The sequence below is a fragment of the Notechis scutatus genome, chromosome 2 (genome assembly GCF_049901735.1).
Source record: "Notechis scutatus isolate UNSWTSFEM ecotype Mainland chromosome 2, rNotScu1.2, whole genome shotgun sequence".
NCBI lineage: Eukaryota > Metazoa > Chordata > Lepidosauria > Squamata > Elapidae > Notechis > Notechis scutatus.
In genome coordinates, this window is record NC_142010.1 from 84,605,192 (window position 1) to 84,629,789 (window position 24,598).

A 24,598-nucleotide genomic window follows, 5' to 3' on the forward strand; every position below is an offset into this window, starting at 1 on the left:
ATATACAACCTCCCACATTACTTGATATTAAAACAAACATCTATATGTTTTAGATCTCAATTTTTGTTTTCCAATGTGTCAGTCCTTTTGTTCAAATACTAGATTTGTTCTAAAATGTATTAGAAGTGTATTTGGAGATTTATAATGTTTAAATGTCTCTGTGTTTTAGACTGTGTTTTGCAGAAATAATGTTGCAAATTACTTTAATCAAAAACTTGATTAATTCCTACATGGGTTGTTTCACATAGCAATTGTTCTATAGAGACGACTTCTCCTTTTTAAAAAATTTCTTCCTATACTTTATTGGCCTCTATTGCTTAATTATCTTCACAGTTAGCTCTATGATCCAGAAACCACAGTTTTGTGAAGGTTATCAATGGTATCACTAGAAAGCCACAAAAGTAGAAGAGTAGCTTTCTGTTCCAGTTTTGCATGCAGAGTGACAAAAAGAGAATCTAGCTAAAAAAAATTTTTTTTTATCTGAGATAGATGGGAAATATTTCTGCGGATCAGAATAAGAAAATTCTATTTAAGAATATAAATTTGCTGATAATGACAGGAGCTACTTTTTGATTACTATTTCAGAAAGAAGTTGTTGCCATATCTGTATGCTTTGAATAATGTAAATAGAGATATTAATAAGAATCGAGTGCGAGGTATTATCTTTCCTCCATCTTTTGAAATTGCTTCTTTTTGTCTTGCTTGGCCTCTTCCCTCCTATTCACTTCTTGGTCTATTCAGTCTTAGATTTGTGCACTTTAACACCTCTCTGTATATAACCCAAATTCCTTCTCTTCCCCCCCCCACCCTTTTTTTGTTGTTTTTGTTGTTCTTAGCCATTGTACTTCTGGCTTTTAATTGAATTTTCCACTTAAAAATTTAGTTCACTTCTAAAGTTGGTTTACATGGTTGTAGTATAGAGCAAAAACAAATATTATAAACTCTGACTTTTAATGGTGGGATAAAGGGGAGACCTAGAAGATGGAGATCTATTTCATTTAGCTAGAGCTACCAGATCTAGTTTGCAAAAATTCCATATAACAACTACTGTAGATTGATAGCAAAACAATACAGAACTCTCCCTCCTGCATCCTATTGTTTGCTTCTGTCTAGCAATTTTTTGGATTGTTCTAGCCCAGCAATTGTCTGTTAACCCTAATATACTTTAATTCTACAAATTACTTGGTCTGTAAAGATTCTAACCAGTAAATACCCTCTTTTTCCGAATAACGTCAAAATATTATAGATAGTGGTTTATACAGTAGATCAAGGAGACTATATTTTAGTGAAATCCCTTGTAAATATATTGTTCCTTCCTATGAGTAAGAAGCTGCATACAAAAGACATATCAATAATATATCTCTACAAACAACCCTGTGGTTCATGAATATTAAAACATTTGGATGAAATAAGAGTTTTGTGTTTGTGCTCTCTTCTGCTTTGATCAATTAATGGATCAAAGGTTGAATGAAATAAAAAAGATTCACATATTTTAAACACAGATTATAAGAATAGAGCCATACCACAAATTTCTGCTTCTGACTACTATTGAACAAGAAAAAAAATCAGGTTCATAAAATAAAGTTTTTAAATTTCTTCAATTCTAGCCTGTTTGAAAATTGATAGTATTAAATAAGATATATATATATATATAGATATATATATCCTAGCTACTATATATATATTAGCTAAATGCAATCCAAATTTTCTTACCATTCTTGAAGCAAAAAATTCAGTACTTTTATTGCATTTCTGTACACATACCTAGATGTAAGCCAGCTTGAACTTAGTGAACACATATGAATCCTCATACATAGGAGATTGTGTTTTGTACTGCTTATGTCAGTAGTTTGTCTTAGGACTAGTGTACTTGTTTTATTAAGTTGCGAGGAGGGGCATTTAGACGTAAACATTGACATATAAATTAAATAATTTTTAAAAAAGATATGCTCCAGGACTTTAAATCCTTGCAGGAAATTCAGCCATTTTAAAAATAGTGAACAAAATCTGTGGCTTGAAATCAGATCGACAAGTGTGTTAGTGGACAATTAGATTTTCCATGTGCGACGGATGGGTGTTTCATCTTTTAGAAAGCCTCAGATCATAGATACATTTATAGTGTTTATAAGCATTATAATTTGTTGGTATCCCACTTACTATTAATTCAGTTTTGAATTATATTTAAAGATCTGGTACTTTGCAACGTTCTGTTTATGTTGTGTTGTAGTAGCAAAGTTGAGCTGGTAAGATGGAAGTCCGGAGGTCTCAAATTGGCTTTCCCAGCAAATCCTAGCTCTGCCCTCCTGACTTTTGGGGACTGCTTTGGTAACTCCTGCCGCCACCACGTGGTTTCCAGGGAACACCTTATTTGGTGTTATCTCCTTAATCCTATTTTTGAGACAGAGAGGCTTCCCACAATCTGCTGACTTATTGGCAACTAAAAGGGTTTGAAAAAAATTCTATACTATAAGCCCTGGAAGTGTGGTATAGTGACTTGAGGTTTCATCAACAACATCGCCCAAAAAAGGACCAATTTTACCAGAGATGGGTCAGACTTTTTTTTTTAAAGAAAAGTTTAAAATGTAACAACTTTAGATTTTAACATTATACCCAGATGCCTCAATTATACATGGTTCTAACATGCCTTCCAAATTATTAAGAAAAGAACTGTAAAATTAGATGCAAACCAGAACGCACGATGGCACTGGTTAACAACAAATACTATTGCTGTTCTTATCATTGCTAACAAATGGATTTTAGAAGCAAAACATTTATGGCCAGTCTGAATTATAAATGAATGAAAGTTGACATTGAACTCCCTATATCGTTATCCAACAAAACAAAGATATTTAAGAACCCATTAAACAAATCAAAGAATCATAATTTGCATACTTCTACAAAAATAGGGGTCTCTCGAAATTGCTGATCCTTTTGCTTCATTTTAACTGGGAAATTCCTTTCTCTCTGAAAGCCCATTTTATTCAGAGGTTGCAAACTTCTTCTAGCTCACACCTGTTCCTAATCCTCCACATCCCTTCCTCCTCCTCCTCCTCTGTTCCTTTTTGAAGTTATTTTCTTTTGAAAATCCCTCAAAGTTTCTACAGGTAGCCCTCGACATGCAACAGTTCATTTAGTGACCACTCAAAGTTACAACGGCACTGAAAAATGTGATTATTACAGTTTTTCACACTTACAACCATTGCAGCGTACACATGGTCACATGATGAAAATCTAGATGCTTGGCAAGTGGTTCATATTTATGACCGTTGCAGTGTTCCAATATCATGTGATCAGCTTCTGTGACCTTCTGACAAGCAAAATCAATGGGGAATCCAGAGTCATGTAACAACTGTATTATGAACTTAACAAATGCAATGATTCACTTAACAACTCTGGCAAGAAAAGTCATGAAATGGGGCAAACTCACTTAACCAATGTTTCATTTAGCAACATAAATTTTGGACTCAATTGTCATCGTAACTCGAGGACTATCTGTATCTCTAGTTGAAGTAGGGATTGTGAGTTCTCTCCAAATTTGCTTCAAAAAAGGGAGGGCATTACTCCTTCATGAATATATTGATTATACATTTGTCAAGCATATAAATTGAGAATATTTTTCCTTACTAATTTTTCAGTAAAACCAGAAGTCTCTATAAAATTTTGTTAATAATTCTTAACTTTTTGAAAAAGTAATATTAATAATATAATAGGCATTGAAATATTTAGAGGCACTAGGTTATTAGATTCATAATCTATTTTTCTGGACATTTTAATAATTTCCTTTCCAAGAAAATACTCTTATGAAGGAATAAAAGAAACTATCATCAAGAAGACACACAGATTGATTGACCCTAAAGACAAGACCTTGTTAATCGAATTCTTTAGGTGAAATCAACACACGGCTCCTAATGTATCCATTTGCATAAAAGAAATTGTGATATATTTAGGGTGGATTTACATAACAGATTTTATTCAAATGAGTGAGATGTCACCTGTTATTTTAATATACCAAATTTTCCTTGACGTTTTGAATACTCACTGCAGAGAATTAGTATTACAGTTTTTTATACATATATTTCAATTTTCTCCAAATTATAGAAAGCAGATAGATAGGTGTACAATGTATCTGAATCGTTTGTGGAATTATTAATCAAGAAAAGGAATTAGGATGTAAGGAAGAACATTGTATTAACATATGTTAGCTCCTATATAGCATTTATATAGATCCCAGGTGTCTTACAGTCTAAGCTACCATCATGTCAGAGGTACACTGTCTGTATTATTCTCACTTCCAAGGAAATATATTTATTATAAACAGATTCATAGTTCACCTACCCAGTTCAGTGGATTATAGACATGTTAACATAAATTGTTCTATTAGAATTAGCAAGTGTTTACTCAAATGTTTGGGTGTTTATATCAAATGTGAAGTCTTTTTAAACAAAAAGAGTTGCCTTGAAATGAGAAAAATGTAGCATCTACATATTCTTCTATGATTTTCCGAATTTAGCTCCCCGATCATTAAAGAAAACACAATGCAGTGAGTTAGTTAGTTAGTTGCTCTCCCTGACACATTCCTTTCTATGCTTCCTATATACAAGTGGACCAGACCTTTGGCGTCTTATATCACAATTAAGTGAAAACCCTTTCAGTGACCGTGATGGCATCAATTTATGAAAAAAAGCAATGATATAATTTGGACTTGTTACAGGTTTATTCCTGAATCTCCTCGGTGGCTGATCTCTCAAGGAAGATTCAAAGAAGCTGAAGCGATTATTCGGAAGGCGGCAAAAACAAACAGGATTCCAGCTCCAACAATAATTTTAGATCCAGTAGATGTAAGTATTAGGAGTTGGTAGAGTGGTTAAGGTACCTGCCTAGAAACCATAAGTTCTAGTCCCACCTTAGGCATAAAGCCCCAGCCTAGTCACTCACTCTCCATCCCAGAAAGCAGGCAAGGACAAACCATTTGTCCAGGCAGTCACCAGTCATCAACAATTACTTGAAGCCACAGACTCAAAAAATTGTATATTTATATTTTTGTTGTACTTGCGGTAGCCCACTATTATAATAGTGACTGAGCTGGGGGACTTCGGACCAGTCACCATCTCTCAGCCCACCCTACCTCACAGGATTGGAAAATAGGAGAAGGACATATTATGTATGAACACAGCTTTGAGTAACTTATAAAGTAATAAAAGTGGGATAAAAAGCTAATCAGATAGTTAGAGAAACAGATAAAAGGCAAATAGATAAATAGCAGGTCTCAGTTGTACCCCTGGTCATGTTAAAAAAACATAACTCTTAAGGTAGAGCAAATGATAGTTTGCATGCACTAGTACTTATATCTGAGTCAATTATTACTTATTAATTATTAAAAACCATTTAGTGATTCATATATGGCAAGGTCTTCAAAAACATCAACAATTTTTCCAGGTGAGCATTATAAAACCAGTTATATGTGCAATAAAACACCGCTATGTCCTTGAAGAGAACAAGAGCAGATAATATGCCATGAATGTTTGCCTGAAAATAAATTTAAAAAGTATAAAAATCTAGCTAGCTCAGTAACACAGCCAAGATCAACAAACCTTCCTGATTCTAAATATAATGTTGTCTCTCGTGTCTTCTGCCTATGTTCCACTTTTATCCCCCACAGCAGGCATTTTAATATATTTCAGAGGCGGCTTGGAGCTTGTTCCACTTCTATTATTCTACTTGTCAGCTATAGTTCTATTCTCGCTCAAATGTTGTGGTTTAATCACATTGGCAGGGTTTATCATTCAGCCATAAATTGCTATAAATTGTATTTCTGGCTTGGATAGGCATGCTGCCCATTGTATTTAAAGTTTCAGGATGGCTTTATATCATTTTTTTGTTTTCCCGGGAGGGGAAAAAATCACATCCCTCCCCTTGTGAGCTGCAGACAAATAATGAATCACACATATCTGAACTTGATCGGGTCACCGACATAATTGTGAAATGGACTTTGGACAAAATGTTTTTTCCCTCCTTCCCAAACATTTAACAATAGAAAAGGTCAAGAAAATGTGCAGTCCACCTAGTGTAGCTCATTTTCATCTTAAGTCTTGAGAATAAAGGCTGTTACATATGTATACTACTAGTTTATTCCATTGTAGCATTGTTTTTTTAAAAAGGCTCTGGCCACATGGTATGACTCAATTTATTTTTAAAAAACAAACTTGGGAAGAGTAATGAGTTTTGGAGTCAAATGGAACAAGGTTGATCAACCACCTCCAATGTAATTATTTACCAGCTAATGCATGAAGTTGTTATTTTCTCTGCCAATTATATATTCTTGGTTATGGGTGGCAATAAAGTAGAAAATGATGCTAAGAGAAAGTCAAGATGGGCAATGCATTGGTTAGCTGTCGTGTGTCTCTTTGTGATTCCGTTTGCAAGAGGTTTTAACTCAATTTTACTTTGATATGCCTCTTCTCCCAACCCAACCCAATCGAGACTGTTAAAATAAAGATTATAGAAGAAAACAGAAATGAACTTCTGTGGAAGGCTACAAATTCAGTTTTTATAGTTACGGAAAACTCTTGGTTTTATACTCAGAAGTTCTCTAATTTTACCAGAGACATGCAAAAAACAAAGAGGTTTTTTTTTATTAGAATTTAGGGACACACTTTTCACTGGCACACCCAAACCAAATTCCAGAATGGAAAATCCCCGAGAATGTCTAATTCTGCTCTAAAAATGAAATCAAATAGCTGTACTGCATTACTATAGTAGTTGAGTATCTAGTCATCTCTACTTGTTAATTGCTCTGGTTTCACAGACAACACTACCTGTCTTTTCTAAGGAGTTAATGACTTGCAGTTGCAGTCATTAATGAAGAAAATAAGCTAATCTGTCAGGTGTTGTTTTTTTTATTTGTTATGAGCTTATTTTAAAGGTAAAAGTTTTCCCTGGACAGTTTACAAACATATTTCTGATGTAGGAAGCTACAGTAGTCCTCGCCTTACACTGCAATTGGGAGTGGAACTTCCATTGCTAAGTGCAGTGGTCATTAAATGAGTCGTGCCCAATTTTATGACTTTTTTGCTATTAAGTGAATCATCATGGTCATTAAGTGAATCACCATGGTCATTAAGTGAATCACCTGGCTATTACGTGAATTCAGCTTTCCCCATTGACTTTGCTTGTTGGAAGCCAACTGGGAAAGATTGCTGAATACCCCTAAAACATGCTGGTTGCTAAACTCTCAAATTTGGATCAGATGACCATGGAGATCCTGCAACAGTCATAAGTGTGAGGACCAGTCATAAATGCAAGAACCAGATCTTTTTCAGCACCATAATTTTGAATGGTCGTAAGTCTAGAGCTACAGTAGCTGTACCTCCTAAGGAAACTATCCATGAAACTGGGAACCACATCAAAGTGTTGAGTATTTTATTTCATATCTGGCTGTTTTTATTATGGATCTCTTGTTGCTTGAGTATGCGTCATGTGTTAAATAAATATGATTCATTAGGTCTCTATTCCCAACAATCCTTGTTAATTGATTGTTACTAATTTAGGCTAATTCTCAAATATAAGAGTGTTTTTCATACAATAAAGAATTCTGTAAAATAATTCACTTTGGACCTGATCTCCAAAACAGGTTAAAATCTGTGCAGAATGAGAATGAAAATACACAAAATTGTCAAAATGAAAGCAATCAATAAGTCAGTCCATCTTCTTTTAACCAACGGCTTGGTTTTCCTTTTCTTTGCCTTGTATGCTGTCCAGGACATTTATGTTTGTTTACTTGCTTGGTTTTGGAATGTTCCCTTTTTCCTTTCTTTTCCTCTTAAGGTAGAAGATTTGAAAGCCAAGCAACATCAGGGTGTGTTTTTGGACTTGTTCAGATCACGAAACATTGCAATTATGACTTTTATGTCTCTTCTTTTATGGTAAGGTTCCAACAGCAGGCTCATTTAATGCAGAGGCCCATTAAATGCAGACACCCGATGATCTGTTTTTTATTCAGGGCAAGTTAGGCTGTTTGGGACACTCCAATCCTTATTTATCCAATGAGATTTTCTTTTATATTTTAATTGATTGATTTATGTTGCTGCCCTGCTTGGCATATTCAGCTGCCCCTAACATGTGAATTGCCATTAAAATGTGATGTAGATCAGAAAATTGCAAATGTTTTTATAAATAATTTTCTACGCCTAGAGGACCTTTTATTAGATTGTTTGCTGATGCGTGTAAGTATGGAGGGATTTTGGAATTGTGAGCAATGGAGTTCATGCAGTCAGGAGCCCTTCAGTAACTAAACTGCATCAGAACACTTTTGTCTACTTCTTTACCTTAACATTTTAACTAGACAAAGCTAATGACTAACCAACAGGATTAGATACAGCACCAGACTAAACAATATCACACTATTATTGTTTCCAGCACTGCAGATTAGATAGAAAAATAATAATAAAAATAATTTAACTGAACAATGAAAAGTCAAGGGGAAAAAAAAGGAAACAATTTACGTTTAAGCACCAGAGATGTCTTAGTCCAGTCAATTCTTTGCACAGTTTTTTTTTTAAAAAAATTATATTATTGAAAATACTGAACTTTATCAGCAAAGGTAAAATACAAGAAATGAGCCTGCTTATTTGACATTGGACATTAGTTTTTAAAAGCTACTATTAATGCAAGCACTTTTGGCACCAGATAATAATGAACATTGTCACTATACTATAGGTTATCAAGAGATTCAGATACAAGCTATTGCGTAGGCACCATTTATTGTGTAACACTTTCTGCAATCGTATACATTTTCTGAACAGAAGGAATCAATATTTAACACTCAGTTCAGTTAAATCTTTAGCATCAAGAGCCGTGGTGGCTCAGTGGTTAGAATGCAGTACTGCAGGCTACTTCTGCTGATCACTGGCTGCCAGTAGTTGGAGTTCGAATTTCACTAGGCTCAATGCTCAACTCAACCTTCCATTCTTCTGAGGTCAGTAAAATGAAGACCCAGATTGTTGGGGAAAACATGCTGACTCTAAACCACTTAGGGCTGTAAAGCACTGTGAAACGGTATATAAGGCTAAGTGCTATTTGCTATCTCATATACTGAATTGGATAATTGAGAACCCTGAGGAGCTTCTTGTCTTCCCATGTGAGCAATCAGCATGTAAAATTAGATGGCTTCCCTCTAACAGGTACATTCCATAAAGCAGCACTTAAGAATACTTTAGGGTGAATAGTCACCTTTTCCCTCTTGTCATTAGAAGGACTAGGTTATATTTCATCCAGGGATATTATGAATTTAGCCCCCCATTTGATTAAGATACATGTTTACATAAATTATTGAAAAACAGTAAAGCAGTATCAAAACATAAATGTCCAGAGGGTTGTATGTGTAATTTCCCAAAGCATATTTTATGCCATTCCAATTCAAAAAAGTGCCATCTGAAATAGTAAAATAGGAAATAAGTCTGTTCTGCTATTGGGCTGATTGTGTCAGATTGTGGCTATTTATATTTGCTGATTTCTCTTTTATCTCAGGATGTTCACATCTATTGGCTATTTTGGCTTGTCACTCAGCACCCCCAATCTGCATGGAGATGCCTATTTCAATTGTTTTCTGTCAGCAGTCATTGAGGTCCCAGCCTATGTGATTGCTTGGCTCCTCTTGCGGGTCTTACCTCGACGCTATACAATAGCTGGCACCCTCTTCTTGGGAGGAGGAGTTATTTTGTTTATACAGTTAGTACCTCCAGGTAAGATGTCTGTGTGTGTTATTTCATTTCATTTGTGTTGTAGTAATTGTCAATACTGTATGTGGAAATGGAACAAGTGTTAAAGAATTATTTTTTACACCTATATCATATGGATTCTCAATTTTCTATTCCAGGAAAATTTGTTAAGATTATGTATATTTAGAGATCTGCATTCACAGAACATTGTAGGAATGTTTATCAGTTTATTTTTGTGACCTCTGTGTACCACACATCTACAAAATACACTGCAATATATATATATATTTTTTAGAAAATGTCCAAATGGTAGCAAGAATTTGGTAGAAAGCCAAACATGGTTGCTCAGCTTTTGGGTACTGTTATTTCTTACTGGCCTTAGTTGGATTTAAGGCTGAGCAAAATAATAAATATATAATTGACTTTTAATAATTACATTTGAATCTCTAAATGCAAAAGTTCTTAAACTTTGCAATTCTGCAGCTATCCACTAAGGGCCATTACAATCCAGTTCTGGTAGCAGTAACATTCTGTTATTTTATATGTATGTAAATACTGTATGTGTGTATATACAAAACTTTTTATTGTTTTATCAATGTATAAAATACAATGAGAAATAAAAATAGGAAATCAAGGGAAAGAAAAAAGGGGAAAGAAAATACGAGGTACAAGGGAAGAAAGAAAAAGGCATTGACTTCTGACTCTTTTTAGCACAGTACAAGAAAACATTACAAATATTACTACATGGTAGCAATAACATTCTAAAATCATTCCCATTTTCCCCATGCTACATCCCGTTAATTACTCATGACTCCCCAAGTAATTTCAACTCACATTTGAGATGCCTCAGTAATACTCTTGCAGTACCTTTGGTTATTCTGCAGCTGCCATACTAGCAGTCTTCTACTTATAACCATTCTATAACACTCTTCTACACTCACTTTTGTTCAGAATGCCAAGTTTTCAACAATTCACTTTGGCACCAGGATGCCTGTTTTTTTCTGATCCTTCTTTAATTCTTGCTTCACATATTCAACAGTATTTTCAGATCCAGTGTTGATTATTTTTGCATTGTCATTGGCCATGACTTTCTTGGTCTTCTGGAAGGCTATGAAAAATCTGACTTTTCCTCCAGGTGTTGGGCCAGGATAATAGATAAACCCAACATAGGTATGGTTGTGTAACTCAGTTTATTCTATGGTATTTTGGTTAATGTTTTATAATTATTTAACCTTGTTTGCTATTGTTAATTACCCAGAGGTGTTTTTTTTTATGCTGGAGCAACTATACACATTTTCTAAGTAAATAAATAAAACTAAATTTTACAGCATCACATTGTAGATACCTACTTTCATGTAGCCTCAGTCTTGAAAGTATCTCTAACCAAGTGTCTTCTCCTTCATATCTATCTGACTATACTTTGGATTTAAAGGATTCTTTCTTTGCATGCCTATAATTTTCATTTTCAGGCCCAACAAGCCATTCCTTCAGAGAAGAAGCAACATTAAAGAAACAAATCAAATCGAGCAATGTTATGGTCACAGGCCAGCAAAATATTGAGCAGTTATTTTGCATGACTTCTACTTCAGATTTTATGGTGCATAAAATCCCTTTACCTTTTGAACCTTTTGAATCTGTGATAGATTTAACAGATTCCAGTGTCCTCGATTACTAAATGTACTGTAGATGAGTGGCAAAAAATGGCTAGAAAGGCTACCAGTGAGTTATATGCTCTTAGACCACCATGCCTGCAGTTTCACATAACTGCAGTTGTGCTTTCACCTGTGTAGCATCTTTATGAAGCAGTATTGTTTGGATAGCTATGTTGTATGACCAATGCCTGCATTAACTAGGTAATTTTTGCCAGCAGTGATTTTTCTCCCTAGCCTCTGATAGCTTGCTAGTACCTTTTTTGTGTTATGCAGCCATGGAGACGTAAGATGTTTTGGTTATTTGTGATTGATCAAGTGATCTTTCACTCTTCCGCAGTCACCTTTGCATGCATACCCACTTCTGTTCTGGAGAAGTCTATATTAGTATCACGATTCTCAAAGATTTTGTATCAGTTTCTGAGAATTCATAGCATGATACAAATTAGGCCTTAAAAGCATATCTAAGGAGGTTTCCAGCTTTATATGGCCTGTGGACCAAAGAAGTCATAGAATAGATCCCACTTGATAAAAAAGCATCCGCAGAAGAGGCTTTCATCCTGCAGTGCATAGACAATGGTTGAAATGATGGTGACGATGATGAATTGAGGTAAAAGTAGGATTTGTGCAAAGTTGATTAATAAAAGAATCACTGAAGTTTGTTTCTTCCTTAACTTCTTCCCACAGATCTCCACATCCTGTCTCTCATCTTAGTGATGCTGGGGAAATTTGGGATCACGTCAGCCTTCTCCATGCTTTATGTGTACACTGCAGAACTCTACCCAACAATAGTAAGAAACATGGCAGTGGGTTCTTCTTCCATGTCATCCCGAGTGGGCAGCATTATTGCACCATACTTCGTTTTCCTGGGTAAGAAATTTATCATTTTAAATGTGCTCAAAATAAAATGCTCCCTAGTTTAGCTTTGAGACAATGGAGAAATACTCAGTAAACTTTTCTGTGGTCTCCTTAGTTCTGTGTTTATTTTTTAGGCTTAACTCACACTGTCTTTCAAAAGATCTAGATATTCAATGCAAGCCATCGTTATTCTTCTAGAAGCACTTGATTCCTAGTCCTTTTCCAATGGTGGATTATAATTCATGGCCAATAATTATTACCAGTAGTAGAGGACTATTTGGGGATAGTGGTTACAGGTACCAGGATCAGAAAGGAGGAGTTCTAGTCCTTCCTTAGGCACAAAGCCAGCCTGGGGACCTTAGGCCAGTAACTCTTTCAGGCATTGGAAGCAGGCAATGGTAAGCCCTTCCTAAAATATTGTCAAGGAATCAACACGGATTTAAAGGCACAACAAAAAGCAATTCTTAACAAAATTACCAAGTAATATTTTGTTGCATAATATCCAATGCTGAAACATGGATTTCAAACATATAGACATTAATTGCCAATCATTCATAAATCTTACCTAATAAATCACACTCTAAATGTCTGACTTCTTTAAATCATACCTTCTATCTAATACCAAGATAATATGCAGCAAAAAATCAATTAAAACGTATCATAAAATGGATTCAAAGGAGCAAAACCTGTACAGTAAAATCACATGACAAAAATAGCAAAACACTGTGCAGATTGGATAGTGCAAAATAATATAATTTTAAAGTAAAGATCATGAAAGATTGCTGTTAAGGTTAAAAGGAATACATCCAGATAAAATCCAGGAGGAAAGGGCAGGAATCAAATAGATAAAGGGATTATGAATTTATATTGTAACATTATGTAATTAACTTATTTTTATGTTTTACCAGGTGCCTATGGTAAATTTCTGCCTTACATCTTCATGGGCAGCCTAACATTATTGGTAGGAATTCTCACCCTCTTCTTACCAGAAAGTTATGGGAAACCCCTGCCAGAGACATTTGATGAGATGCAACAAATTAAAGGGTAATTTGATTTTACTGAAATAGAATTCCTTACTATATTTCATATAAAGGCATTGTGTATGGAAACAGATATGGAAAAAACAACAGCAATTCATTCAAAAGATGTAGAGTTTTCAACCTTAAATTGGTATGCTAAAGAATGCCAATGGACAGACAGTAACTGATTCAGAGGGATCAAGCAAAAATGGAAGGTTAAAATTCTGAATGTTATGCTAATGACTGAGATACTTTAAAAATAATTTTATATTTATAAGAAATGCTTCTGCCAAAAGATAATTTTGATCAGCATTCTGATCATTATGAAATCAAAATATTATAGGAACTGATGGAATATCTATATAAATATTGGAAACAACAGGAGACGAATCAGTAAACATTCTAATCAAACTATGCCACCCAATCTGGAAATTGACACACTGGTCCAACAGATGGGAAGAGGTCATTCCATCAATAACAGGGAAAGGAAGCTTAACAGAATTTACAAACTGTTGTAAAAAATATCCTTGATTTCACATATTACCAAACTGTGTTAAGGATTGTACCATTATAGCTCAACTTGGAAAGAGAAATACCAGGTGCTCAAGCTGCTTTTAGAGACATTATTATTACTTATGCAATTGGATAATTGAAAATGCCAAAGAATACCAAAAAGAAGTCAATAAGTGCTTCATTGATTATAGAAAGCCTTTTGATTGTACAACTACATCAAGCTATAGAATGTTCTTAGGAAAACGGGAATCTCAAAACATTTAGAGTCACTGAAGTTGTTGGGTAGGCAGTCAAATGAATCTATTGCAGTATATAAACTCATTGTCCTCATAAGAAATCTACACACAGGAAAGGAAACCAGGCTGTATGGAACATGATGAAACAAAATAAGGAGAGAATATACTCTCTCCTTATTCAAACTTACATGGAATATATTTTGAGAGCTGGATGAAAGAAGATTAATGTGATTTTAAAACTGGAGGAAGATATATCAAACTGCTGATGATAGGACTGTGATAAATGAAAATCAAATTATTGTTAAGCTCTAATAATGAAAATAAAGATGCATAATGAAAAAATGGGTCTGTGATTAAATATAAAGCAGATAAAACTAATAACAACAGATACCATAGAATAGAATTAACAAGCCATTGAAGTGATTGAAGCCATTGGAGTGAGAGCTTCTTCCTTTTAAAATTAACTAGCAATAGCAAGGGAACCAACAGTTGAAAAATATACCACAGGCCAGCACTTGATAGGAAAAGAAAAGTATCTTGGAGAATATATACAGATGTCATGATATGTATATATCGAAAAAGTTCAGAAATGTGTACACAATGTTTTTTCCCCCCCTGTGATGCCATATGGAAGCAAAAGTTTTGCTCTGAAGGAGCAGTATATAAAGAACATTGAATTTTTGAGTTTGGGAAGATTCCTGAGGATATCATGGATAACAAAGAAAATGTTATCATACAGATAGACTTTGACTTAACAATCATTCATTCAGTGACCACTTGAAATTATGGTGTCGAATGAAAGGATTTATGACCTGTGCCTGAACTTACGGCTGTTGAATGCTCCGATAGTCACATGATCAGAAGTCAGGCACTTTCCTGTATGACCACGGGGTGCTGCAGCTTTCCTGTGTCCCCGCCACCGTTTATGATCTTTTGGCTGCCCTGCAGAACAGCATTCATTGGCAGTAGCTCCATGGCTGGGCCTGAAGTAGAGGATTGAGGCTTTCAGCAGTGTCAGACAGCTGCCACCACCCCTATGCCTGGACTTTTTATGGTATTTGGAGAAGGAATTACATGCAGAGTTTACAGAATGAGGCTTCCATTTTAGCACCCCATTCTTGTAAGGCCAGGTTCGCCAAAGTATGTTTTTCATTCAGTTTAATGGAAATATTTTCCTACTACTTGTCTTTGGGACTGTTAATCAGAGCCACTCCTTCCTTAATAGTTCACATTTATGCCAAAATATATTTTTATAAGACAGCATTTGGAAAGTAAGAAAAGTAATTGTTTGCTGCCATCATTTCTAATGTATATTATTTTTTATTTGATTTTAGGTTAAGCAAAAGAAAACATGACTACAAGGTAGATAATTCAGAGCAAAATGAACTGCCCATTAAGGATATGACATCATTTTGATCATATCAGTTGAATGGAGGAATGTGTGGTTTATCTAAAGATATATGAAAGTCAATAACACTATTAGACTTTTCCTAATGATCCTGCGGTTCTCAAAACACTGATGTACCAAATATGTGGAATTGTGTTAAATTGCTGTGTTGGCACAAGTTACTTTTATCAGTAACTATTTCTATTCTTTGGTTTGGGATTTGCATTTTTGTGAGGTCTTGAATATTTTCATCTCTTCTTGAGGTGCCGGTATTATTTTATTGTTATATGTGTATTTATACTTTATATAACATTTTAGTTATGTGTTTCTTGAACTCCAAACATCATTTTTAAGTATTTTAAAGTGTGGATTAAGATCTATAATATTACTCTTTAGAAAATAAATGACAGAATTTTTTGTGGATAGGGCTGTATTTTCTAAGGCTCACTTGAAAAATCTTTAAAGGAAAAAATTGACTATAATAAAACGTAACTTTAAACTTTAAAAAGATATTTTTAAAAGTGAAGCACATGTTTTGAAATTAATTTACATATTAGAAATAAATTATAACTATATTTTCCTCTGTCAACCAGAAAATAGCTCTGAAAATCCAAAATTTAAAATTAACTATCATTGGCTCCTATCTTTTAGGAAATTTACCTGTCAAAGAAAGAGCAATGCACACAATATGTAGGCAGGGTTTCTCCACACTTTGCATTCTAGTTATTTATATAATTCATTCATTCACTGGGCCCAAATACAGCTCTTTGTTTATTTTCTTCAGTGAGAAATATAAATTAGGTGTTAAGTTGGATGTAAGTCAGCCTGCCAGAAGAAACTATTTTATGAAACTGGATTTTAAAAACATTTTAGGTGATAAAGTAAATATTAAAGATGATGGCTTGCATGAGCTTGTCAGCAAATCCAATGCTAAAAGTCATATGATAAGATAGTGATTAAAATCAAGTATTCAGACAGTTGGGTCTTTATGTGTAGATCACAATTTGTTGCCCATTTAACACTGAAATTCTTTATCTTTTGTCAACAAAATCTTTCTTGTTTGTTTGTAAAGCTTAAAATGGCATTCTATGAAAATGTAAACTTCTGTAATTCAGATTTTGCCTGCGTCATGGGGGAAACTGGCTTTCCTGCTTTTACTGCCAAAGTACCATTCCTAGTAATATATTAATCAGATTTAATTCATTAAAAAGTATGTAACCCACTAATGTTAGAATCTTAACTGTAGCAAAACTGTACAATATGCTGTTTTTATACCATTAATCTGAATACAGCATGCTTTGTTATAATACTACTAGTCCAGAATAATTTGTTTTATGACCTTAGACCAATTTTCTCCAATGTGATGATCCCAAGATAATGCTATTGATGAGAATGATGGAGTTTATATTGTAATACATCGGATGGACAAGACTATCTTGGACATTATCTGTAATAGTTCTGTGAAGGCTGCTTTAAATTTTACTTAACAAGTTTTAAATATGGCAAAGAAATTCTTTATAAAAGCAGCTTTTTCTAACCACTCCTTTGAAACTAAAAACTAATAACTTCACATTCTGTATGGATCATCTATATCTACCTTGAAAAAGAATGGCAAAAGAACAAAGCAGCATTTAAATCAACCCCTGACTTTCAAGTGACAAATTTAGGACTAGTACCTTTTGTTCCTTGTAGGAGAACCCTTTGCCTTATGAATCTGTGCAGTGATGTTAACATGTTAATGTATGCTATGTTCATTTCTTTTTCAATTCTTTTATGGTTCTGGTACATAGTCTTTAACATGACTCTTCTAACATTCAAGTTACTTATTTGTAAGATTGTCAGGTTCTGAACCACAAGCTATAACTCTGGATCTACAGTGTTTTCTCAGGTTTTTACCTACGGCAAACAGGCAGGATTCTGAAACATCATTTGGAAAAAAGAAGTTCATGCTAATAACTTTCTCAACAAAAATCTGTCAGATAAAATTGTTCAATAATGTATTGTAATCTGGCAATATGTATAAACATATTATGTATAAATATTTTAAACAAAATAATGGATTTCTATACAGTTTTACCTTGTTGTAATTGTAACTGTTTCTAAAACAATATTTGTGGTACTTTTTTGGAGAATCTAGTTTTGCTAGTTTGTCTCTTGATTTTTAGTTCAACACTGTCCAGTTTGGAAAGCTGCACTTTCTAGAAGATTGTGAGTTTGTTTTTAATTTTTGGAGGGATCACTTCTCTAAAGATTATTACAGTATTATCTGACCTAGTGCAAGTTGTAAAGACATTTTAACCTCCTGATATATCCTTAATTTCTTATGATATAGCTGCTTTCATCTAATGTGGTCCAATTTAGTAGTTGAAGAAAGCCTGCTGAAGAAAGCAACAATTGTATTTCCTTTTGCCTTTCACTGCTAGGTAGTTGAAGATTTATAACTTCCAGGCATGGATTTTTGACATATTAAGTTCTGCAGTATTGATCCTATAATTTCTGCATCAAAATATTTTTCAGTAAAATGTACATTCTTTGACAATATAGACTTTTCTCAGGGATTTTTCAGATGATTTCAATCTTCCAAAAACAGGAAATGGAAGGAGGACCATTTGGAATGGAAGAAGGTGAGTCATTGTCACATTTTAATCCTTCCTTTTTTTCTGTAAAACAATTGTGGTGCTAGCCAAAGTTTTAATTATGTCTCCTGGTAGGCAGTATGCACAATTTTGTTTCATTCAGTGAAACATATTTATCAGTCATGCAAGTAGGGAATCAATACTTCAATATAGCTCCATTTTTTTGCTACTGCTTTAAAAGACATTAAAAAGGAAGGAATCTGGCTCTTATTAGGTTTCAACAAAAGGCTACAAGTTATAAATCAGGCTGAACAAACTCCATTTAATTGTTAATTTTGTAAAGTGCCTTGTCATGTTTGGTGTTTCTTATTTAAAAAAAGACTGAAGTTTCTCAGTTAACCAAAGTGTGAGTTATCTATTCCACATATCTCCTCTAACAGTTCTTTTAGACCTGTTTTGCATTGCACTTATACTGTAACTGATAATGTACTGAATATTGAATGGAATCAGGTTCTCCAACTGAAAGAACTGGTTTTGTGATTAGGAGGAGGAAGAAAGTGCAATGGTCTTTTCTATTGGAGGATCCTCAGAGCAGATCGAGACAAAGTGTAAGGCAGAGAGGAACTTCTGTCTTACAAATTTATGTTCTATGTTGGACTATTCACTGTTCATTTGGATTGTGCCAATTTGTATAAAGTTTATGGAATCTGTCATGTATCACCCTGTAATATTATCTCTTTATTTTCTTCATTGCGAATAAAAACATAAACAAAACCTTCAAAACTTATGCTGAGTTTTCTGTGCTTGAAGAGTAAAAAAGGGAAATTCTATGTGTATAGTAATATAAAAAATACATTTCCTTCAGATACTGACAACATTGTCCTTATTTAGTACAAAGAACTAACAAATCAATAAGAAACATGAATATATAGTGTAAGATAGATGTTGGGGAACCAATGAAACTTAGCCTGAGAGTTGATGCTGATTTAGTATTTAATAATACAGATATATCAATAAGTATGAAAGAATCACTTTAGGACCGTTATGAGGGCACTACAATCAATACTGCATTATAATTTCAAACTTGGGACAGATTATCTTACACAAGTAATAAGAAAATAAAGCAGCCATTATATCCCAAAGCAGACAAAATATTTTGAACAATTATCAAAGCTGTTAAATATTTTTGGTTCACTTAGTTATTATCATGCGATAAATGTGGCAATTTATCATGACATTCCAGAAGAACTGGATTAGTCTGCTGCACCACAAAAAAGATTTAAGAAACCTGCATTTTAAATATACATTCTTACTTTGAATAAAAAAGGTGGACAAATAATTGAAAATAAATTATTCACATTTTCTTAATTTCTAAAAGTCTTCTCAAAGTTAATATTTCAAAAATATCTTCCACTTGGAAAGATATACTTTGAATTACAGTTTTGGAGACAATTATGAGGGTCCCTTGGTGATCTCAAAATGATAAGCAAGTTTGGATCCAATTAGTTTTAGGTTAAGATACCATTTTCAAATTTCAACACGGGTGGAAACATTTTACATTTCTACTTATATACCAAGACAACATATTTTGAACACATTCCTCTAAAGTTTTATTAAACAATTCAAATCTTTCTCCTTCAGGTTAGGTAGATGTAAGTTTAATGTTTGTTTAGAAATACATCTGCAGCCTCAGGTCTTCTGAATGATATCTTGCTAAGTGAAGTAGATGCATACAAGTTCATCTGTTTCCTATCCAAGCAAACATGCAATAAGTAACCATTCTCCATTTGATTGAGAAATACTACAAAGCCTTTATAAAGACTTCATTTGCAACCTCTGTCATTCAGGAGCTGTAGAAGAAATAAAACAAGGCAATGACAACCATATCTATATTGTTTCAAGGAAACCCAAGGTCATCTCCATAAAGTCATCAAGAGCTGAACTCAACTTGAGAGAGTCTTTACTTTTTATCCTATGAGCTTTATCCTTCATAGGCACAAACCCATATTTGAGGTTAGTGATAAATGGCTTCTGAATTGGTGAATGTTTATTTTAATGTAATTACATGCCGTGGCAAGTTCCCTTCCTGGAGTATGTTCAAAGAAAAAATCTACAGGCTTGAAGAAGCCTCAAGTATTGGTCTCTGTACAGGCTTGTGTGAAGCCTCAAGTATTCATCGGGTGGTCAACTCCAAGATAGCAAGCAACAGTTAAATTTAACTGAAATTTAGTAATATATTTCATTGCTTAATGCAATACATTTTGAGTCCCTCCTAGTATATAATTGGGTTAGATTCAATTTTTTTTACTACCGGTTCTGTGGGCATGGCTTGGTGGGCGTGGCAGGGCAAGGATACTGCAAAATCTCCAATCCCTCCCCACCCCACTAACCTGCTTTCCAGCTCTGTTCTCCTGTGCAGGGCAGCAAAAGAAGACCCAGCCGATCAGCTGGGACTCAGGAGGCAGAGACTAGATGGGGGCAGGGCGAGTCAGAGGTAGTATTTGCCGGTTCTCCGAACTACTCAAAATTTCCGCTACTGGTTCTCCAGAACTGATCAGCGCCTGCTGAATACCACCTCTGAACTGATAGATGTAAAGGTGACAACAGTACAATGGAATTGAACAGTCTGATGTTACATAGTAAATATGGTTGCATACATATATTTTGAATGCATATTTATATATTGGCAGGGAGATAATCTGAAATATTACTGTCGGTCTTGGAAAAGTGACTTTGGGCCAGTCACTCACTTTCAATCCAACCCACCTCACAGGATTGTTGTGGGGAAAATCGAAGAAGCTGTGTTGGATATGTTCAGTGCCTTGAGTTATTTGTAAAAATAAAGCAATATAAGTAAGTAAAAAAGAAAGAACTATTCAACCAATGTATGATTCTCTTTTCTGATTTATTTTTAATTAAAATATCTACAGAAGACTTGAGTTTTAATATGGGACTAGTAAGAGTTCTTTTTACCTTTTTTTTTTTTTTTAAAAACTTCCTTATCCTCTCCCAGTCACTATTTGCTTTACAGATAAGCACAAATATCTACCGTATTTTTCGCACTATAAGACACATTTTCCCTCAAAAAAGTGGAATGTCTGCATCTTATAGAGCGAATGTTGCTGAAGTCCCACCTACCCACCAGCCCCCACCCTTCGGCCTCTGCCTCCCAGCAATTTGCCTCCTTGCAGCAAGCAGGTTTCCATGCATCCCGCTTTCAGTCTCCATGCATCTTGTTTTCAGCCTCAGTGTGCCCCATTTTTGGCCTCCGTGCGTCCCGTTTTTGGCCTGTTCCAGACAGTGGCGATCCCTGCCACCTGGAACGGGCCAAAAACAGGGTGCGCAGAGGCCAAAAACAGGATGCACAGACCCAAAAATGGGGTGTGCAGCGGTGGCGATGGGTGGAGGTGATCCCCACAGCTTGGAACAGCTGATCTGGGAGGAACAGTATTCTGGGAGGCCGATCCAACCGCCAATTAGCTGCTTGTGCTAAATCAGGCTGTACTGAAGCTGACCAGGCTGTTTGCCGTAAGGAGGCAAGTTGCTGGGAGGCAGATTTTTTTTTCTTGTTTTCCTCCCTAGGTGCGTCTTATAGTCTGGAACATCTTATAGTCCAAAAAATACGGTAATTATTTTTGTCTACATTGTTACCTGCCTCAAGTTTTATGCCTCATACTCAGTCACACTCACAATATAACTTGGTTTTGATTTTCCATGTTAATTTATCAAGCCATTGTACTTTGCAAAACATGATTTAAAGCTTTGTATATTCTTGACCAGATCACACTTTTTACTTGTTAGGTGAGGATTATATTTTGAGGTAGAAATTAAGGTTTTATCCCATTAAATTTCGCTTGGTAAAACTCAAGGTTGAAAGAAAATGAGCATCCAATACAGGAAAAGTCTCCTTCAGCAGGATCCATAGATTTTTGCTGCTTTTGCTAAGAATGAAAAAAACAAATGCAAATTCTGTTCCTTTGGGCTGTACATACATGTGAGGCTACAGAAAAAGGCTTGGAAAAGGGACAGGGCTTAAGTGATGAAGCTGCCATGTTGCTCATATCATTCTCATTACCTTTGTTCCACTAAAAATATCCCGTCTACCTCAAGCTTGATTTCTCATAAATTCATGAACACGTCTACACAAGCTTTTCTGGCATAGCATCAAAGTGATTTGCCTTTGTCTTTGTCTCCTTTAAATCATGTTTTTTTGACATCCCATTCATGGATAACAAGACCTACCTAATTTAATTTCTGAATTCAGGCCAAGTCAGAAAACAGCTCCAAAGTAAAAGAAATAGCACACATTTTTAGTTATCTAGAACGTTGTTCTCATCTGGATTCCTGATTATTGCGATGTATCACACACACCCATATTGTGCATACTTAACCTTTAGTCAAGCAACTAACAGAAACATCTTTAAAAACTTTTGCTAGATATGTGGTACTCCAAGATTTGACTTCCATAAAACCAACTTTGGTTTTGTGGAAACTCCTTAGTGACATTCATTCAGTTAGTACCTGTATTTACAATTATTTCACTTTGTTTTAAAAATGTGCCACCCTATTATTTGCCTATTACGTAATAGAATCTGCAGTTAGATATACTTTTATTGTTGGATTTTATGTTCTACTAGATTTATATAATCCACCAGGAATCCTAATGCAGTTGAGAATACAGGTGGTCCTTGACTTAGAGCAGTTCATTTAGTGACCATTCAGTTATAACACTGACAAAAGTGACTTTTTCACACTTACCATTGCAACATCCCCATGGTCACATGATTAAAATTCAGATATTTGGCAACTGGTTCATATTCATGATGGTTGCAGTGTTCCAGGGTCATGTTATCCCCTTTTGCGACCTTTTGACAAGTGAAGTCAAGGGGGAAGCCGGATTGACTTAACAATGTTACTAACTTAACAACTAAAATAATTAGATTGAAAAAGGCTGCCATATGAATTCCATATGACAACTGATAATTTAAATATGATCTGGTGAACATAATATGGTAGTCATAGTGCAAAGCCATAATGTATCGATTTACATTTTATGAGATGCCAGAAACAATAAACAAAATAAACATCATGGCTTCATGCTAAGTCTACATAAATTGGTGTGAGCATTTCAACTACAATAAAACAAATAAAATGGAATAGTTTGTGGGACTGTGCAAGAAAGGAAACTGGGTAACTAACTTTTGTACTGTTCTTGGAAATCCAGGGCTAAACAACAGAGGCAGAGGGACAGATGAGGCAAAGGTGGTTCACCAGATTTATTATTCTACTAGTTTTGTACGTGTTAAGCAAATACGGTTGCCTATGACCTAAATAATGTGTATAGGTAATACATTTCAAGCCACGCTGCCTGTCACACTCCCTTGAGCTCCTCCTGTCCGCATGTCCGTTGTTTTACACAATCTCCTGTCAAAGTAAAGGCGGACGTGGTACAAATAACCCGTTTAAAAAGTTGAGGGGGAGGGAGAGTTATTCCCTTCTTCCGCGCGGGAACTTGCAGACAGACGCGTCCCCGGTTTCATAGGCGGGCTGAACGCGGCGCTCCAGCCCTTTGTGTACAAACCACACCCACAACCAGCCTCCTAAACCGGCCCCTGCTTCTTGCCCTTTACTGCCGGCGGCCGGCTAGGTTTTCCTTTTGCCCTTCCTTCCTTTGGCCCGAGCCAGCAAGAGCTGCTGCATGTGCTGACGAGAGCGGCGTCTGGCACCGCGGCCGTTCCTTGGCAGCCGTTCTGCAACTGCCAGTCGCCAGTTATGTTCGACTACGACGAGGCCACCGCCTTTCTGGGCGAGTGGGGCCCCTTTCAGCGCCTCATCTTCTTCCTGCTCAGCGCCAGCATCATCCCCAACGGTTACACGGGGCTGTCCGCTGTCTTCTTGGCCGCCACCCCCGAGCACTGGTGCCGGGTGCCCGCTAACGCCAACTTGAGCGCGGCGTGGTTCAACGCCAGCATCCCCCTGGAGAAGCGTGGCGGGCGGCAGGTACGGAGCCAGTGCAGCCGCTACCGCCTCGAGGCCCTGCTCAATTTCTCGGCCGGCAACCTGGAGCCCGGGCGCGATGTCAACCTCAGCCAGGTGGGGCAGGAGGAGTGCCTGGATGGCTGGGAGTTCAGTCGAGAGTACTACGACAACACCATTGTCAACGAGGTAAGCAGGTGCGTGCTGACCTTGGGGAGGGGGAGGGGGAGGGGGGAGAAGTTAGAGGAAAGTGGCCGGCAGCGTGACGACCTCCCAAGAGATCAAGATCAACCGGGCGATGTCAGCTTAGGAGAAAAACTTGCACGGACGACTGCTGAGAAGAAATTACTTTGGAGAGATGAAATTCAATAACTATTGTTATTGAAGTACAATATTTTTAAAATTAACCTGATAATACCAGTCATTTAATCATGGTGTTTGTATCTTTTTGTAAACATATTTTTGACAAATTCCAATTCAGAAACAAAAGCCACCAGATTTTTCATCTGTAGAAACTCACAATATTAACTGTTCCATTCAACATTGGCCCACATTTTTGAAGCCTTTTTTTCTGTTTAAAATTTCAGATAATGTTCAAACAAGCCTTGTTTCATAAATTTCTCCAGGAAACTGCTCAGATTGCATACTTAATAGAATTGCCACAACTC

The 24,598-nt window shown here is 35.7% G+C and overlaps 2 protein-coding genes across 2 annotated transcripts in view; both read left to right on the plus strand.

Moving 5' to 3' along the window:
- SLC22A4 (solute carrier family 22 member 4) overlaps positions 1-18,737 on the plus strand; it is a 66,990-nt gene extending 48,253 nt beyond the window's left edge. Inside the window, exons 5-10 of the mRNA XM_026687570.2 lie at positions 4,712-4,838; positions 7,825-7,922; positions 9,526-9,740; positions 12,053-12,235; positions 13,132-13,267; positions 15,326-18,737. Of these exons, the coding sequence (XP_026543355.1) occupies positions 4,712-4,838; positions 7,825-7,922; positions 9,526-9,740; positions 12,053-12,235; positions 13,132-13,267; positions 15,326-15,407 (841 nt within the window). The 3' untranslated portion in view covers positions 15,408-18,737. The remainder of the gene's footprint in view (positions 1-4,711; positions 4,839-7,824; positions 7,923-9,525; positions 9,741-12,052; positions 12,236-13,131; positions 13,268-15,325) is intronic.
- A 4,802-nt stretch (positions 18,738-23,539) lies between these two features.
- LOC113423685 (organic cation/carnitine transporter 2-like) overlaps positions 23,540-24,598 on the plus strand; it is a 35,929-nt gene continuing 34,870 nt past the window's right edge. Inside the window, exon 1 of the mRNA XM_087955347.1 lies at positions 23,540-24,119. Coding sequence (XP_087811473.1) covers positions 23,727-24,119 — 393 coding nt within the window. The 5' untranslated portion in view covers positions 23,540-23,726. The remainder of the gene's footprint in view (positions 24,120-24,598) is intronic.